We start from the raw sequence: 19,766 nt of genomic DNA on the forward strand, positions 1-19,766 counted from the left end.
ACAAAAATTGTTTTTTAAGTGTTCTGTATAATTTTTTAAAATTACCTGTGCTATAATGCTTTGAAATATATTTTAATTATGTGACAATATATTATAGAAAACTTTTAACAAAAAATACCTATAAATTATATCACTCTCATTACAGATAATTGTTATGTCCTGCATTTGCTCAGTATTTATATGCACATCTCAAGATTCTTTTATGTTCTCCTTTTTGCATCATACTTTTTCATTTTCCTATATAAGTATCATGATTTTTATTTTTATGGATATTTAATAGTTCATGGGATGAATAAACCATATTTAATAATGTTTCCTGTTATTGGATATTTATATTATTTCTGATTTTTAATACTATAGTTAATATTATAACTGACCATTTCATGGCACATAAAAGAGAATAAAGGACTGTCCCAGGGCTGGATGGCAAGCCTAGAGCCAATTTGAAAAATAAAATAATATATTTTCTATTACTCAAAAATTCTACCAACTAAAGTATGATAGTGAATAATTCTGAATTTTAAAAACCATTGTTTATATTTTTATATACTTTATAAGCCATAAAATTTAATTTTACTCACACACATGCACAAATGTCACAGCTAAACTAGAAAAGATGCTCTTGATGGATTTAGAGATTGATCATCTTCCAAAAATTTAAGAATGTATTATACTGAAATTTGGAACCACCAATGCCATTGAAACCATGCCATAAGTAACAGTTGTTTGGACAGTGCATCTAATCCCATATTATTACCTCTTCCATAGGTATATATACCTATGGAAGTAGGACTGTGATTATAACACCTATTGTATCAACTGTAAAGGGACCAATGAGATGACCCATTTGTAAATTGTAAAGTGAAATTAGGATAGTAGATATATTTAACATTTAATCCTGTTTTTATCATTATTTAAAAAAACCCAAAATGACATACAAATTTCAACAATCCCAGCTATGGAAAGATTTGACCAACCTATGCCTACACCTCCACCCCAGGACTAGTAGTAACGAATCTAGTAGAATTGCTGAGGGTCCAAGCTGAGACCTTCAGAAAGAAGGGGATTTGTAGCTATGAAGAGCTCATAACAAGTATTTAAGATGTATACTAAATGACTTAATGAAAAGATAGTCAGGAATGAGGAGAGAGGCCTCAGTAAGGATTGTGCGGTACAGGGCAGTGGTCTCTGGATGGGAAACCAGAGTGTTGGGAATGGACATGAGTCCTCTGTTGGACTCATAACTGAATTCTTAGACATAGGAGAATTGTTTTGTGAAGAGTCTTTGGCTGCAAAGAGAGTATCTCTGTAATTTAAATCAATACTAGCAGTGACACTCCTAGGTTTCAGGGGCTCGGTACAGTAGCTGTTTATTTCTGTCACACAGTCCAAGGCATTTCCTGGTTGTTGAGTGTAGAGTGGGATGCTCTGTTTTTCATAGTCAGGAGCTCATACTGATGAAAGTTCTGCCACTTTCATCCTGTGGCTTCCACACTACAGCTGCCCCGAGTGTAAAAAGGATGGAGAGTAGGGTATGGGATATTTTTATAGTCCAGGCTTGGAAGAGATGGACATCACTTTAGCTCACATTCCAGTGGTGAGAACTAGTCCACATTTCTCCACCTAAATGAGGGAAAAGAGAGCTGAAATCAAGTTCCTGTGTAAGAATCTGTTTGATGTAGGATATTCTAGCCCATGGAAGGGAGAGAACTAATTTTGGCAAAATACAGCTGAAATGTAAGAGGTTCTCTGGCACTGGGTATGAGTGGGGTCTTCCAGTCATGAAGCAGCTGGAAATGCATCTCTGGTTGGGTCAACTCGTCCCCAAAAAGTAAAAACTCATCCATTGTCAATATACATAGCTTATGTATATTTAACCTTCCTTAGTATAGACTAGGTAATATACATCAGACATGGACTAAAGAGAAATTCAAGATAAGCATATTTTATGTAAATAAATTTGTTTCTGTGTCTTATTAATGAAATTTAAAAAGCAAAAAGTAGTTGACCTTAATATGCATGTACAATAGTTATTTGAAATTATTGTATGTTTGTTATTGCAATTCACAAGTAGCATGTTTCATTGATTACAATAGTGATGCCTTTTTCTGTATAACACGTCTTGTCTTTGCAAATGTTTCCCATAACAGTTAATCCTCACAATAATCCTGTGAGGTAGGCAGGGTAGATAAGGATGCAATCCCTGCATTAAATAGGAGAAAACTCAAGATCTGGTAGTCAGTGGCAGCACTGGGAACAGAGCCCAGATTCTCTGACTTCAGTCTCCATTTCTGAAACCCTTCAAAATTTTAACTCTTTTTTTTTTTTTGGAGGGCTTGGGAATTGGAGAATAACTACATCGACTGAGATCGACTTCCCTGTCTAGTGAGAAGTTTTATTTCCTGACTGTTTCATGTTGGATGAGTGTTTTAGACCATGTTTCACATGCCTCTTGAGGAATGACTTCGATCGCAGGGATAGGTTTAGGAGGAAACAGACCGCAAAATTTGGTTTGGAGGCTTGGATTTGAAATATTGGTCAATTTAAAATCTTTGATTTTTATTTTCTACCTTATATAGGTATATAAAAACAATATGAAAATGTAATGAGCATTCTGCATTTTTCAATTTTTTAAAAATTTTCATTTAATTTAATACCCAATCACTTATAAGGGATTCAAATGGAGTCTTTAGCAATCTAGCAATTGGAGTACATTTAAAATAAACAGATTTCAGATGAAATTTGGAGATTTTTAGGGTGACTGTTAATATGATGACTTCTAAAGTCTTGGTTTTCTTTTAGCAGTCAAGAGATGTATGTGAGCAGTTTGCCTTTGCAGTGTCACAAAGCTGCACAGAAGCAGCCAGAATTGGCTATCGGTCTTGCAGTTACTTATGTGGCTCTAGCCCCTACCCGTGGTGGTTTGGAGCTATGGCATGTCACTGAAGAGAACCCACCTGCAGGAAGCTCATGAGTAATTGATTGGAATATATTTTGGATTTTCAAAATGTCCTTAACAAGCTAGATATCAGATCTTACCATGTGACATGCATGTGCATATGTGTGGTGTGTGTGTCTTATTACAATTTATGATAGCTTCAAAAATTTCAAATATTTATGAAAATAGGGTGAGATGTAGTGGGAATCAAGAAAATCTTCCAAATAGTGTTGAGTTTGCCTAGAGTTCATGTAAAGGAAAGAAATATGACAAGAAAACAAAGATTTTGAAAAGTCATTTCCCTCCCTGTCAATGACTAGGTGGATTTGTTAGTAGCCCTTTTATTCCCATTACTTTTCACTGCTGCTTCTTAGCACAGCGGGAAGTGTATTTTCTCTTAACTTCCAAGCTCTCTGCCTTTAGGCAAAGTAAATGTAAACTACTCCTTGCTCACCTCTTTCTAAACAAATAAATGCATGATTTTCTGTCTTGAAAATACTTAGAAAGAGATGCCCAACTCTAGTGATTTCTTAAATCACTAATAATTTAAAAGATTTAAAATACAGGAACAAGTGGTTTGCAAATAACTCTTCAAATCAGTATTTTGTGGGCTCAGTATGATTCCCTGGTAGCAAGAGAAGTTTAGGAGGTAATGGTAAATACTATATAGGCCACTATTCTTTTGTTATCTTTCCCTTACACTGAAATAACATTCTCTTTATATCGAAATGCAGTTTGAAGTGTTAGAAGTAAAACCATTTTTTATTTGTGAACAGCACTGATCTATGCCAGTGGTTCTTTTATGTTAGCATACATCAGGACCACTGAAAGGGAAGCTTGTTAAATCTCAAATGTTGGCTCCACCTCCAGAGTTTAATAATTTTCATTTGTAATAAGTTCCCAGATAACTCAGATGCTATTAGTCCAGGGACATACTCTGAGAACCACTGGTTTATACTAGATGTTTCTATCAGTCAGTTCTTTGCTGCTAATTATCAGCATGTGAGTGGAAAAACCCAGCTCAGAAGCTCAGAAACTCTGAAATGCTGAAACTTATACATATTTATTCTCTTTGAAATTTGTGTTTTGTTAACATTATATTCCTACACAATTTCTGCCATATTATTTGGTCTTTGAAGAATGGTTGCTAGTATTTACCTTACATTTATTTGCTCTATTTATGTCAGTTATCACATTGAGATAAAAAGAAAGTAAAGAATATCAAGTATGCCTTTTTTTACCCTTAGAAAATTATGAGAATAAAAAGTTCTCTTAACTGTTTTTCTACAATACTTGTTGGCAGAGTTTAGTGTCCAGATTTTGCCTCATGTTGTCACCTGCATTATTAGAATTTTGCAAGCTGTTAGGATGCATTCCCCATAGAGCACTCCATAGATGCCAGGTGTTGCAACACTCAAATGAAGCATTTCCCCCACATTTTGAAGTGGATGTCAGATGCAATGGAAATAACTGCAGGAGGCTGGAATTACGGAAAGCTCATAAATAAAACATTTTCTTTTGTGGGAGCTAAGGGTGTAGCTTCTGAGCCAGAACATCTGGGTTCCATGCAGCTGTTGTGACCTGGGAAAAATACTTCAACTCTCTGTTTTGATATTCCCATCTCTAAAATGGGATAGTAGTACTTTCTTATGGAGATTTGAGGATTGAATGAGTTAACGCTTTTAACGTGTTTAAAACAGTGCCTTACTCTAACACCATTATTAGTTAGTAGACATTATATCTTGGAGAAAGAACACTATATAGACAGACCCATTTTTCATGCTGCTGGTAGCACTGAAAATGCAATTGAAGTTAAGTGAAATAAGATTTAAATTATTACCAAAATTTTGCTATATAATTATAATATCCAAATTCTTTCTCAAATTTATAAACTGCCTGCCATATTCTGCCATATTCTGCCACATTAATAGCATAGTGGCTATTAATGATCTTAAGACAGTAAATGGTTCTTTGCTATATTTTTAATTTTTGGCAGAGTATCTGATGGATTGTCCACACTGATGATGAAATTGCCCAGGATGATTCTAAAACTTAAGGCTGGAGAAGGAATAGCGACTCAGGAAACAAAGCATTCAGTGTATGTGGAGTGGGGCGGCGGGGGCGGGGGGGGGGGGCGCAGGATTAGAGAGTGACACCTATGGCCTCACGTGGATGCTGAGGAGTCTTCCGAAGACTGTGGGAAGTGATGATTTGGATAAAGAATGAGGCAGTTAGAAGCCGCCTGATAGGCAAGATGAGGGAGGCGCTAGGTAGTCATCATTGCAGAGAACCTTGTGGGTTCTCAAAATTGGGTCACCTATTCCCTACCCACTCCCACTCCCACCTCATGGACAAACTACATGCCTTATCCTTTTGGACTTTGCCCATAATACCCAGAGCAGTGCTGCTCCATCAGTGTTGGCTTATTTGATTTGGTTATGTGTGCTGCAGTTTGTATTAGGACCTCAGTTTTTTCATAAGGAAACTGCAGGTGAAAAAATTAGAACATACTGTAGTTAGCACAGCAAACCCATTTTTTTTTCCTATCAGCTTACATTTAGGTCTATTTTTGTTAATCTAAAAATTTTCTGTCCCCAGTATAAAAATAGATGTCATTATGTTCCAAGCAAATAATTTGTGGCTACAAATCTAAACAGACAAATGCAGTTGTAAATGAAAATATAACTTTTGTTATTAAGTGAAAGGCCATGTTCCCAAAATATAAATTATATTTTGTGATAAATTTATATTTGTGATAAATTATAATTGTCACAATAACCCCATTCATAGATAACACTGTTGCTATTTCACAGCTGAGAAAACTCTGGCATTGAGAGAAAACAAATGTTCAATCAATGGATATTAAGTAGCAGAGCAGAAATTTCAACAATATAGAATGACCCTAGCCCCGGCAAGTTGATTAGAGTGTCCTTCCGATATGCCAAGGTCGTGGGTTTGATCTCCGCTCAGGGAACATACAAGAAGCAACCAATGAGTGCATCAATAAGTGGAACAACAAATCAATGTCTCTCTTTCTCTCCCTCTCTCTCAATCTCTCTCCTTTCCTTCAATATTAATAAATAAAAACATTTTAAAAAGAATGATACTTAAAGAATGCGTGCTATTGTCTAATAGCCCCTATAATTCATGCTGATAAATTGAAATATAAAATATGTCATGGTACCTTTTATCTTTATTATTTTTAACTACTGTAAATTAATTATGCATACAATTATGCTAGAATTTATAAGTAGCCATTTGGTAAATGTACTATTCTTCTGAATTAACTGAACTATAATTATTGAGATGGCATTTATATTCATAATATTGCAGTGAATACGATTGAGGAAAACTGGCCAGAACCTCGAAGACTAAAATGCTCATTAACACTGACACAGAAAATACTAACATTGATTTATCATTTATTTTGTATTGTTCCCAATTATTTCAATTTCTTCATCCAAAAGCCTGTAATTCTTACCATAATCCTTACAAAATACATTATTTCACATTTTTCAGCTTATTTAACTGAAGCTCAGAAGTTAAGTGCTGTGATTAATATCTTTTGTGGAAATGAACCAAGGACAACTTTGGAGTTCAAATCCAAAATCCAGATGTGATTTCATCATTCTGTTGTATTTATTTCAATAGATTTGAATGACAGTTGATAAGGTTGTTTGCATCCTCTCTCATCAAAATATTACATTTATTAAAGAGTGTTAAATACATTTATATTCTGTGTGTCCTTTGACGACTCTCATTAAAGATATAGCTTATATGTCCACTTTTTATAATTTACTTATTTTTATTTTTTAAAAGATGGAAATAATAGTGAAAGTGTACACCCCTGTCTTGTTCCTGATCTTAGAGGAAACACTTTTAGTTTTTGCCTGTTGAGTATGATGTTGGCTGTGGGTTTATCATATATGGCCTTTATTATTTTGAGGTATTATCACTTTATTCTCACTTTGCTAAGAGTTTTTATCATAAATGGGTGCTAGATATTATTAAATGCTTTTTCTACATCTGTTGATATGATCATGTGATTTTTTACTTTCATTTTATGTGGCACATTTATTGATTTGTGAATATTGTACCAACCTTGCATCCTAGGAATAAATCACACTTGATCATGAAATATGATCTTTTTAATGTGTTGCTGGATCCGGTTTGCTAGTATTTTGTTGAGGATTTTGGCATCAATGTTCATCAAAAATATTGGCCTATAGTTTTCTTTCTTTGTTGTGTCTTTATCTGGTTTAGGAATTAGATTAATAATGGCCTTATTTAATGTAGTACTGGAAGTCTTACCCACAGCAATCAGACACGAAGGAAAAATAAAAGGCATCCAAATTGGAAAGGAGGAAAAACTGTCATTATACTCAGATGACATGATAGTGTACACAGAAAACCCTGTAGGCTGCACCAAAACACTAAAATAAATGAATTTGGCAAAGGAGCAGGATACAAAATCAGTACTCAGAAATCAATGGCATTTCTATGCATCCATCAGAAAGATAAATTAAGAAAATAATTCCACTTACTACTGCAACTAGAAAAATGAGGTAACTGGGAATAAATTTAACCAAGGAGGTAAAAGACCTGTATTTGGAAAACTATAAGACACTGAAGAAGATACAAATAAGTGGAAGAATATACTATGTTCATGGATTAGAATAATTAATATCATTAAAATGTCCATACTATCCAAAACAATCTATAGATTCAACACAATTCCTATTAAAATACCAATGGCACATTTCACAGACATAGAACAAATGTTCCAAAAATTTATATGGAACCAAAAAAGATCCCGAATAGCATTGACAATCTTGAGAAAGAAGAACAAAGTGGGAGGGATCACAATACCTGATATTAAACTATACTATAAGGCCACTTTAATCAAAAGTTTGGCACTGATGTAAGAACAGGCACATAGATCAATGGGACAGAATAAAAGAGTCCAGAAATAAACTCATGCCTTTATGGTCAATTAATATTTGATAAAGGAGGCAATAAATGTTATTGGGAGAACTGGGTGTTTTTGCAAAAAAATGAAACTCTACCAGTAACTCACACCATACACCAAAATAAACTCAAAATAGATAAATAACTTAAATATAAGTTGTGATACCATAAAAGTTCTAGAAGAAAACACAGGCAGTGAAATTTCAGATATCATGTATAGCAATATTTTTGCTGATATATATTCTAGGGCAAGGGAAACAAAGGGAAAAACATAAACAAATGGGAGTACATGAAATTAAAAGACTTCTGCACAACTAAAGAAACCACCAGCAAATGAAAAGGGAACCAACTGTATAGGAGAACCTATTTACCAATGATACATCAGACAAGGGTTTGATCTCCAAAATACATGAAGGACTCATATCACTCAACACCAGCAAGACAAAGAATCCAATTAAAAAATGGGCAATAGATATTTTTCCAAGGAGGACATACAGATGTTCTATAGACATGAAAAAGTGTTCAATATCACTGGATATCAGAAGGGTGCAAATTAAAACCATAATGGGATACCACCTCACACCTGTCAGAATGGCCAACAAGTGCTTGTGAGGATGTGGAGGAAAGGGAGCCCTAGTACACTATTGGTGGGAATGCAGACTGATGCCACCACTCTGGAAAACAGTATGGAGATACTTCACAAGTTAAAAATGGAATTGCCTTTTGACCCAGCCATTCCACTTCTGGGTATATAGCCAAAGAATCCTGAAACATAAATTGAAAACAATATATGAACCCCTATGTTCATAGCAGTGTTATTTATAATAGCCATGATTTGGGAACAGCCTAAGTGCCCATCAGTAGATGAGTGAGTATATAAAGCTATGGTACATTTATACAATGGAATACTATACAGAAGTAAAAAAAAGGAAAGAATTCTTATCTTTTGCAACAGGATAGGTGGAACTGGAGAATAGTATGCTAAGTGAAAGAAGCCAGTCAATGAAAGGCAAATGCCATATGACCTCACTTATAACTGGAATCTAATAAACAAAATTAACTGATGAGTAAAATAGAATCAGAGGCACAGAAACAAGAATCAGACTAACATCTGTAACACGGGAGGGGGAGGGCGGGACTGGATGAAAGAGGATGAAGGGATTAGTCAAAGAGCATACAAGAGGGACCAATGGCTGTGAACAATGGTGTGGGGATTGACTGTGGGATGAGGGGCTGGGGAGGGTGTGGAAAGGGGGGAAACTGGGACTGTTGTAAGAGTATACACAATAAAAACATTCAAAAATGAAAGAAAAATATATTTATATAATGTTTGAAATACACATTTACAAGTTTTTTCATCATTTTACATTTCCTTATCTAGATTATAAGATCCTTTGAAATACTTGATACAGATCCACTGATATACTTGAAGGGTCTTAGGTATCTTTTACATATGTTTTTTAGAATAATTTGCATGGTACTTATTTTTAATGGAGATTTATTTTGCATTCATTCATGCAGCCTGGATTGATTTCTTTGATTGTAACTAAAGTCAGAGCTATTGCCTGAGCAAAGTTTCACATGTTAGAGGTACTGAACAAGGCAGAGCGCTTAAATTTGGGATTCCTGGTCCATATAAAATTGTTCTGTAACTATATCCTAGGCTTTGTCCACAAGGTCTTGAAGCTTACCAGCTGGCTTCCTATCGGTTTTCTCACCTAAGTCCCAGGAGGGATTTGGATAGAGGCTAAGGCACTGTGGACATGCACTTGGAAAATGAAAATATTTTGTTTTCCTTTTTAAGATATTTCATTCTGTGTATATTTAAATAAATACATTCCATAATATAATACCTCTGTAAAACAAAGTCTCTGTGTTATGGAGTTTTATGGAGATGATGTCTTGATTGAGGCATTGCAGGTCTGGACAAGAACCTGGCAGCCTTGGAATTGGACCCATTCCTCTAAGTTTGGTTGGTGGACAGATCTGTGGCTGCAGTGAGTCAGAAGTCAGGAGGAGTCAGAGATATGAGTAGTGTCAGAAGCCAGGAGTACAATTTCTTCAGTCTCTACTGCCCGTACTCTCTAATTTTTAACCTCTGCCAAATGATAACTTTAACAAAAATTTGTTGGAAAGTCATCATAGCAAATAACGCTAGATGCCATAATAATGATAATACATTTATTATTTCTTCAGGGCTAACTCTGTGACAGGTACTGTACAAGTGCTAGCTTAGTTCTGGCGTACTCCTATAATGTAAGCAGTAGTATTTTGATTTTGCAAATGAGAACTTTGAGGTTTAGAAACAATGAGTGACTTGTTCCAGGTCCCAGTGGTGGTAATTGGTCTGCAGGACCTCCAAGGCAGGCCCACCTGACTCCAAAATTCATGTCCTTCATCCTTAGAGTCAGCCAACTGACCCTTGTAACTCACTGCCTATGGCCAGGTCAGCCTGAAGCTTCTACTAGAAGGCCAAACAATGAATGCTGTCCTTTGATTGGTGTATAGGTAAGGGGGAAGTACTCAATGTTCTGGATTCTAACTAGTACAAATCCTTATAAAAAGAAAATTTATAATAATACAAGAAGAATAAAATCTTAATTGAGGAGATCATCAAGTAACGGAGTGTCCATCTAGAAATCATGTGCCTATTTTCTAATTCAGGAGGCAATTGTACAAGTTATTTTTCTGACACTTTAGCATCTTCAACATAAAGACCATGAACATGAGGGAAGGAGGTGAAACTTTGCTCTCACATACTTTTCTTATGCAACGAAATGCTCCCAATTGTTTATGCCTTTCAGGAAACTTAATCACCACCACATATGCATTAAGATACAGCTTTGTATTTTGTAAAATAAACACTCTTTCTTCTCTTGTATTTTTGAATATTTGTGGCTAGGATCCATTAAGAAAATAGTAGCTCCACTTTTAGATTTTGATCCTAGAAAAATACTAACATATGAGTGTGCAATGATAGGTATATAAGGATGTCTCTTATAACTTTAGATGTAATTGAAACATACTTAAGTCAAATATCCTTCAATGGAAGGATCAATATTATGTGTAATAGAACATCAAAGACAGTGATATAAATATATGGAAATGGTTTTAGAAGTTTTATTAAAACATTGCTACATAAAAAGTTGATAAATGCAGAATGATATGTAAAATTTGAGCCAACTTTGGCTTAAAATCCTAGTGTGTGTGTGTATGTGTGTGTGTGTGTGTGTGTGTGTAATGTTGTGTCATGTGGTAAAATATAAAGTTCTAGAAAAATTCTAGAATTATACTAAATTATTCAAAAGTGGGTGGGGTTGCAAGTTGTCAGGGGACTTTCATTTGTGATTTATATTATTCTTATAAAAAAATGTGTACTGGGTCCTGGCTGGTGTGGCTCAGGGGATTGAGTGCTGGCCTGCAAACCAAAGGTTTGCTGGGTCACTTCCCAGTCAGAGCACATGCCTGGGTTACAGGCCAGGTCCCCAGTGGGGGGCACACGAGAGGCAACCACACATTGATGTTTCTCTCCTTCTCTTTCTCCCTGCCTTCCCCTCTGTCTAAAAATAAATAAATAAGATCTTTAAAAGAATGTGTATTGGTTTTGTTAGATATAAAAGAGTGTTTGTTTATAGTTTGCTTGGCATGCAGTCCTTATGATTTAGAATACAAGTTAGCTTTCTAGTCTAATTTGTCCTAGTTTTAGAATCCTATTTTAGTTATAGATTTATGTCCTTGATTTATTTTCCTCTCTGTTGGTCTGTATCTCATAACTTCTGTGAGGAAGGCCCTTCACTTCTCATGTCCTGGTTCCATTATGTTCTCAGTTCTAATTCCAGTGCTCTTATAACACTTTTTTATGTACACACTTCTTATTTAATTTCCCTTCTCAATTCTCATTTTGTGTTCTTCCATTACACTACATATCGTAGTGTGCCTTGCAATAAACTTACTGATATGTTTATATGAGCCACCTATGAAATTGAAAAGTCTGAACACTTATTTATTTCCTTTCAGTTAGGTTACATTAGTAGGCGCCCCATTACATTTGAAAAATTGGTAACATTTTATTTCCATGAAATTTCAAACAGTTCCAGCTTTTCCGTGTATCATAATCTGTTATTGAAGAGTCACCCTTACTCTATGTCAAATTGCCAACATTCTCAATTCTATATTGTAATTTCTGTTTAATAATTGCATTTGCTTCTTCTATTCTCTTATATAAACACATTTCAAGAGGCTGAAATGGAAGATGACAGTCCAAATAAAGTATCTTAGGCATTTGCAATTATTTCCTACAATGATGCCAAAACATTGTCACATACAGTATCACATGTGACAAATTTAATAAAGTCTTTGCAGAGAAACACACATTTTTTATAGTAAGGTTTCTGTAGAAATCAGTCCAGGTGGCTTCCTTCCAGGGGAAAGAGAGTGGAATCCCAAGCTGATTTGCAGACAAGAGTCAACCAGGAAGGGAGTTTTGCTGTGTCACAAGTGACTCGTCCCCGGTTTTGAAAGACAGTGAATCATCTCCCTGTGAAACAAGAGATAAGTGGAGGAAAGAGCTGTTTAAAAATTATTTTACAACTATTTCCTTTGGAGCTCTGACTTTGTAAACTGGAATGTGATTCAGAATAGCTTCCCTTGGAATCCAGTGTTTGTCTTAGGCGTTTTTATTACCTCTTTCACTCAGCTCATCTCACTTCTTCCCTCCCTCTGTCCCACAGATTTACACCGACTGGGCCAACCACTACCTAGCAAAATCGGGCCACAAGCGGCTGATCAAGGACTTGCAACAAGACATTGCAGATGGAGTGCTGCTAGCCGAGATCATCCAGATCATCGGTAAGCCCTGCCCTCCGAGAGAAACCTTGAAAGCCTCTGCTCACTCCTTTTTGTAAGATACAATTTAAGTTAAGTGCATAGAAATTTGGTCCCTGTGTCTCTGAGATTAATGTAGCTCTCCCATGAATTAATTAAAAATGTTTTTGTGAGAATGTTTGAAAAGGCAGTTTAGCCATACTTTTAAATGATTAGAACTATATCTTTCATACACTGGAGTGTCAGAAATGAATGTTTCATTAAACCATATGTCTCCCATGTGTGCATATCATTCGTTAGAGCAACTTACACACTCAGAGATTCCTTGAAACTGTATCCTGACCCAGCAGGGACAATTGTGAAAGGTTTCATGTCAGCAGTCATTTGGCACAGGCTAAAGAATTAGCAGCAACTTCCTTCTCACTCACTCACTCACTCACTTTTTTTGTCTTTAATTTGCCTGACTTGTGCATGTGGAAGTGGTGGCTGCTAACAAGTGTGTCCTCTTGTCACAGGGCTTGGGAGATAGAGTGAATGTAGAAGCAGCATTTTGCTGGTGTTGGTTTTTTTTTTCCCCTTTAGTCTTTTTTTTGTGTTTCACTTCATTGCTTAAGCATTATTCTTTTTTATTCTCTTTTATTTCTTGGCTTTAGCAAATGAAAAAGTTGAAGATATCAATGGATGTCCTAGGAGTCAATCTCAGATGGTAAGAATCTTACTTATTCTAAACACAATGCTTATCTTCACTTCAAGATTTCACTGCATTTGTTAGTGGACTAGAAAATTATTTTTGCATGTCTTGCTTGTTGTATAAGAAACCATTTGATCACATTCTATCATATGTATTTTTGGGGTGCAATTTATGAACAACAGATAGCATTACAATTGAATATGTATGACTCCTCAGTAAAATTTGCCCAGGTTTTTTATCACATCCTTGACATCTTTTTTCATTTTATGTCTGAATAATTTAATTTAAACTGATTTTGGTGCTAATAAAACCCATTTCCAATTTTAAGTGGAGCCTTTTTTTCTGGACAATTGGCTTGAAGAATAGAACTTACCACCCACATTCATATATATGTATATATGTGTGTGTGTATGAATGCACATTTATATTTATATATATATGAACATTTATATTATGTTTTGTTCTTTACAAAGTCCAATAAAAACACATGGATTCTTCAGCACTGTTGGAAGTGGCTCTAAAGGCATGTTTCTGGAAGCTTGCTGAGCAGTGACTAATTGTGACATATGAGTCATAGCCTTTTCCAGAAAGTCATCAATCTAGAGGTCTTCCTCAGCCTTCTCTTTTCTTTACCAAATGGTAAAACTTTTAAGTTTTATAATAAAATAATAGGTTGATAAACTGCTGAAATAAAAACTTACCCCTTTCTTAATGAAACAGCCACAACTTAATGTCGTAGGACAACTGGAAACACAAAATCCTTTAACTGAACTTACATTAGAAGATATAGTCAAGAGTGACAGCTAAAATCCACAGTATGAGGTTTCCTCCAAAACTCTTTTTAGCACAGAATAGACATTTGATATAAACTTTATGAGTTCTTAATTGTCAGAAACAGGAAAAATGAAAAAATGAACTTTTTTGACCTGCTAACCTACTTTATTTAATATGAGAAAACTAAAATCCAAAACGATAAAAGGAATGTATTTTTAAAGTGATTAACTAGAGCATCTGTGTGTGTGTGTGTGTGTGTTTAATAAGCACTCTAAGGAACTGGTACAATGTTGTGAACTCTGAGTAGCTGTTGTGAAAAAAAAAATCACTATGAAGAAAGACTCTGTAAAATACTGAAGTTTTAAGTGTAAGGAAACTTCCTGATTTAATTACTCTGGGCACAAACATGACTCGATGGAAATTTTAATTATAGTTGTTTTCTGAAGTTTTACCAAAAGCATTTATGGTGCCTTCACACCCTGCTACAGTGAGAGCTACATGGTGTTGGTAAAAACACATAACCTTTCTGAGCCTCAGCTTTCCCATCTACAAAGTGACCCCCAATCAGGATATGACACCGATGTATAATTATGGACATTTTTTACTACCTAAACTGATATGGCAATGCAGAATAGTATTGCTACAAACTTTACAAAGAGCACATCCATGAATTAACACCTGCTAAAAATTTTTAGGGCTTTAATATTTAAAATGCGTATAGTCCCTGTATATCATATCTTATGTTTCTTAATCCCAATGACACTGGTTTTGCTTCCATTATTTCAACCATAAGATAAAGGTGTTAGATACTAAAACTCTTACCTTCTTGCTATCATTCCAATTTTGATTCTGATTACAGGAATCTGATGAACAATCAAGCTAATACTTATGACAGAAAAAAAGAACAAAACAAAAACCTCCACAGCTTATAACTGGATAGAAATGCAGTCCTTAGATAGTTATCTGAAACATCTGTACCCAATATTCTATAAGTCTATAAAAATATCCTCATGAGTATCAGACTCTATTAATTTTTTATTACTTCCTACTCTTTATTAGCCCCCAAATGTCATCTAACATCTAGAATGCATGTTATGTTGATATTTCTGCTTCTGATAAAAACTGAACTAAAAAAAAACCCCAGAAGACAGAAAGCCTGAGAAATGTAAATGTTATGAAAAGGTAGCTTTTCCAGCCAAAAAGTATTAGCTGGAGTTTGAATAAGAATAACTTGTATTCTAATTTTTTTCTGATGTGGTTGAACTTTGAATAAAATTGGCACGCCCTTACTATGTTGACTCAGAAGAATACACATTATTTAAATGTAGCTTTTTTGGTTGAATTATTTTTGCCTCTGTTCTTAATTGACATTGGCACCATGTTATTAATGAATCAAAATTCCAGATCTTAACAGAATAAGAAAGTAGAGGAAAGAGAGTATGACAGCATAACTAGACTTATGAATTTCATCTATCTATTCCACACAGGATGTTTCCTTTCTCTTTATTGCAGAACAGCCAAGAGGAGCTGTGTCAGGAACACCGAGTGCTATTGTTACTCACAGAACTACTTTGACCACATTTTTTAGATATCTGATCTTTTATGGCCTTTGGCTATTGTTTGTGTTTAATAATACAAGGTGAGATAAAATCAGGTCGGCTACTATTTCTAGTCACAAATTGTCTTGATTTAAATTTCAGACCTGATAACTTTTATTGGATTATTTTAAGCCTTAAGAGAATAGTTCTTTTGTGGTATGACTCTACAATGTACTGACGGATTCCTGCAGCAGTCATATTTAGCTAATATTAACTCAGCACCTAGGGCATCAGGTATACAGACACTTGAGGATCCCAGGAGAAAATATTTAAATAAATAATAGCAGCAGTGTTACACAGACAAGAACAAAAGGACTGTGAAGGAATCCTCTTGGTGTGCCCCTGAAACAGAAAGTGGACCCAGTGTACGTTGAGCACAGTGAGCGGTGTTTGGAGGGGACCATGGGGGCCTCAGCAGGCAGTACCAAAGGAAGGAGTGTGTCGGCTATTTTTTGTTGGTTCGAGAGCCTTTGGAAGACTTAGAGCTGGGCAATGGCACGATCTGATGTGAATATTAAAAGGGCCACCCTAGATGCATTCTGGGAACTGTAGAATATGTGTTGGCCTCAAATGAGACATGAGAGATGAAGAGTATAGAGAGTATAAAGTGGTCCCTCACTTGGCCTGAAGGAGTAAGTGATTACCATTAAACAAGATGATTAATAGAGGGAGAAAACAGGCTAAAATGTGGAGGGGGGAAAGATGACAAATTAATATTTTGACAAAGAGAGTTTGACGTATCCGTTGGAAAAGCAAGCAAGGGGTGACATCAGGTATTAGACATGTGTTTCTGAAGGTGAGAGTAAGGTATTGGTTAGAATATACCAAGTGCATAGGTAATGGTGGACACCATGGACAAGGATGTGATCTCACAGGTCTGTGTCATGTCAGGAGGGGAGAAAGCGAGGTTCTCCTGTTGGGGGATATCAGTATGTTTGTGATGAACAGGTGTGTAGGAGTCAGAAAAGGAAAAGAGTGGCGAAAAAGTGAGTCCATTATTGAGAGATAGGGGATCAACAGATGCAGATTGTTAATCCTTAGCATAACTGTGGTAGCTAAACTGTAATACTTGAACTAACCAAGTGAGACAGGACAAAGTAAGATAAGCATATGTGGCAGATGCTCCCAAATGCTCCATTGCCAGCTAGCCGGTGAACTGGAATGAGGAACTTTGCTCTGGTAGTTAGACAGGCGTCAGGGGCTTTCATGTGAATGTCTTCTGTAGAGTGCTTGTGTGGTGAGGAGCAACTAAGGGCTGCAGATATCCACTGAGTACTGAATAATCTTTCTAGGAGTTTCCTGTTGAAAAAAGAATAGAAAAACATATAGTTTGAGAGGAAGGTAAGATGTGGGGAGTATTTGCAAGGGGCGAAGTAAGCCGAGGAAGGGGAGGCAGCAGGCAGAGAGGAGGAGGAGCCAGGGAAAAGGGAGACCAGTGATGATGCCAAATTCCACAGCAAGTGGCAAAGGAGGAAATGTAAAGTCTGTGTGGAAGTAATGCTGGAAAAGGGTGGTGGTACGTTTTCCTTTGTGCCTTGTCATGATGGGGTATGATTGCATGAAGATGTGGGTATTTCACAGTGGGTTACATAGAGATTGAAGGAATTAAAATTGATATAACAATTTCAAGTATTTGATAATATGATTGTGCTCATTTCCATGTGATTCTTTAATGGCTACATTATAATGGAAAGAAAAATTCAATCATAGTGTCTAGTAATAGATAAAGAACAAGCAAAAATAATTTCTCAAGTAACATGGACTGAAAGAGTACATATTTAAGAAAAATATGAACTTGTACTTTGAACAACTTATTAACACAATTATCGAGAGATTGTGATTTATATTTATTCTGAGTTTTAAAGTCACGGCTATCTTCCCTTAACAAGCTTGAGACTAAACTCATCCTGGAAAACAGACCTTAGTTTGTAGGAGCTTGTTCAGCACGATATTTAACCTCATCTAAAGATGAAGTTACCAGTATGGGCAACACCTGTTAAGTAATTTCTAGGTGGGTGGTATCAGGATTCAAAATATATGCTGCATGCCACAACTTTGGTGAGATTACATGAGGAAATAAATTGGTAAACTATAAATACCAGGAATGTCCAGAATGCCCAGTGGATTAAAAATAGCAGGAGAAAATGCCCAACATTTCTTTGAAAGGCACAGGCACAAGTGCAAGGTTCTTAGACAAAAATGTAAAGCACGCAGGGGAAAAGCTGTTTTGAAGACAAATTTTTCTTTATTTTAAAATAGACCATTATATTTAAGGAGCTTCACACATGCAGAGAGGGATTAGGAAATTTAACTATGTGAAATAGTTGCAAACCAAGTATTGGATTATGTGTTTTAGCTCAGGATCTGGCATATATGGTCGCAGACGGTCCTTCCTCTTTGCCTCTTGCACTCCTTACCTCGCCCTGGTTGCTCATTGTTTTCAGCCATGACCTTCGACCTTGTTTGCTGTCACATCATGTTACTGAAATCTTACTGATATGAGAATTTTGGAATTCTTCTGCCTCTTTTCTCTTTTATTTCTACAAGATGGAAGATTAGGATCCTGTCTTACCTTAATTCTCTGATTTCATGAACCACAAGGTCGTGACTTCTGGACTAGTTACTGTATGGTTTTCATAGGCATCTTTATTCCATTACTGTCATTTACACTTATCTGGACAATGAAATTATTCTCGATAGTAACAGTGTCCGGTACTTTTACTAGCATTCTGTTCTTTAAAGTTTTAATTCTTCCAGCCACTGCTTGTAATTGCTGCTGTTTTAAAAAACCTATTTAGTTAAGATAAGATGAGGTTTCCAACCAAATAGGGAAGAGATAAAATATTGGAATGCTCTTAAAGGTTTAATAAAATCTTACAAATGGCATACTGCAGGATTCTAGCACTATGACTCAGAGGAGTGGAATATGACTAAGATAGTCCATTCACATGATCCCCTGACATTTTTGAAACTGTTCATCTCTTGGAATGGCTAGAAAAAGATAACACAGTGGGCAAGTGCTTTATACAAATATAGTTCTGATCTCTAAAAAAAATACCAAGTTAAATCTCTACTTTGTAGTTTCTTCTTTTCATATAGGTTCAAACTTTGGAAAAGTAATCATAAACTACTAGTATTTGGAACTGTAGAGTTATATTTGCTGATTTTCAAAACTAAGTTAGTCTCTAAAGGTTGTTCTGTAAACCAGTAATTTGAAGTTAAAATGAAGCAACTGAAATAACATGAGGACGCTGGGAGAACTGTGTTGTGTTGAAAGGGCAATGGCCACTGGAGTTCTAGCTCTGACCGTGTCACAGGGCCCAGGAAAAAGAGTTCGGAGAGCGCTCAAGGCCTCCGCCCAGTCTGCAATGAGGGCATCAGACTCTGAAGTCCATGGGAACTCTGACTTGCTAGGCTGATTTAACAAAACACCGAAGACCATGGTTTCACCTTGGTATTTTATTTCAAAGAGATATTTGGATTTTCAATCGTTAGAGCTTTTTAAAACTACATTCATAGGCAAGTGAGAAAGATATTTCCTAAAATATATTGTCTAATTTATAAAGAAAAACAATAACAACATGGAAATTCTATTTTTTATGGAAGTTATGTGGTCTGCCATTCAGAAATTAATTAAATCTTGAAAATACAAGAATGCTTCTGCATTAATTTTGTATCATCTTCTGAGGGGTGACCTATTTAAATTGGTTTGTACCATTAGTAGAACAAATAGAAATTGAAATAAAGTAATTAATTTTGGATTAGATTCTAGATCCAGACTCCATGTATATATTTTTATTTCTCTTTAGAGAGAAGATATGAGATTTTTCTTTTATTGGAAGTAAATTCATAACCTTTATGTAAATGCATATATTAACCATTGAGGAATGTTATTATTTCTACTATGTACTTTTTATTTTTTATTGAATTTAATGGGGTGACATTGCTTCACATAAGCATGCAACTCAGAAAA

At 35.6% G+C, this 19,766-nt stretch overlaps 1 protein-coding gene across 3 annotated transcripts in view; it reads left to right on the forward strand.

The window, feature by feature from the left end:
• The window catches only part of NAV3 (neuron navigator 3), a 786,639-nt gene that overhangs the window by 536,064 nt on the left and 230,809 nt on the right, over window positions 1-19,766 (forward strand). For all 3 annotated transcript variants that reach the window (XM_045844968.1, XM_045844966.1, XM_045844967.1), the window contains exons 3-4: window positions 12,637-12,754; window positions 13,384-13,436. In XM_045844968.1, coding sequence (XP_045700924.1) covers window positions 12,637-12,754; window positions 13,384-13,436 — 171 coding nt within the window. The remainder of the gene's footprint in view (window positions 1-12,636; window positions 12,755-13,383; window positions 13,437-19,766) is intronic.

Source organism: Phyllostomus hastatus, unplaced genomic scaffold (assembly GCF_019186645.2).
Source record: "Phyllostomus hastatus isolate PE091 unplaced genomic scaffold, TTU_PhHast_1.1 phas_contig_432, whole genome shotgun sequence".
Classification (NCBI taxonomy): domain Eukaryota; kingdom Metazoa; phylum Chordata; class Mammalia; order Chiroptera; family Phyllostomidae; genus Phyllostomus; species Phyllostomus hastatus.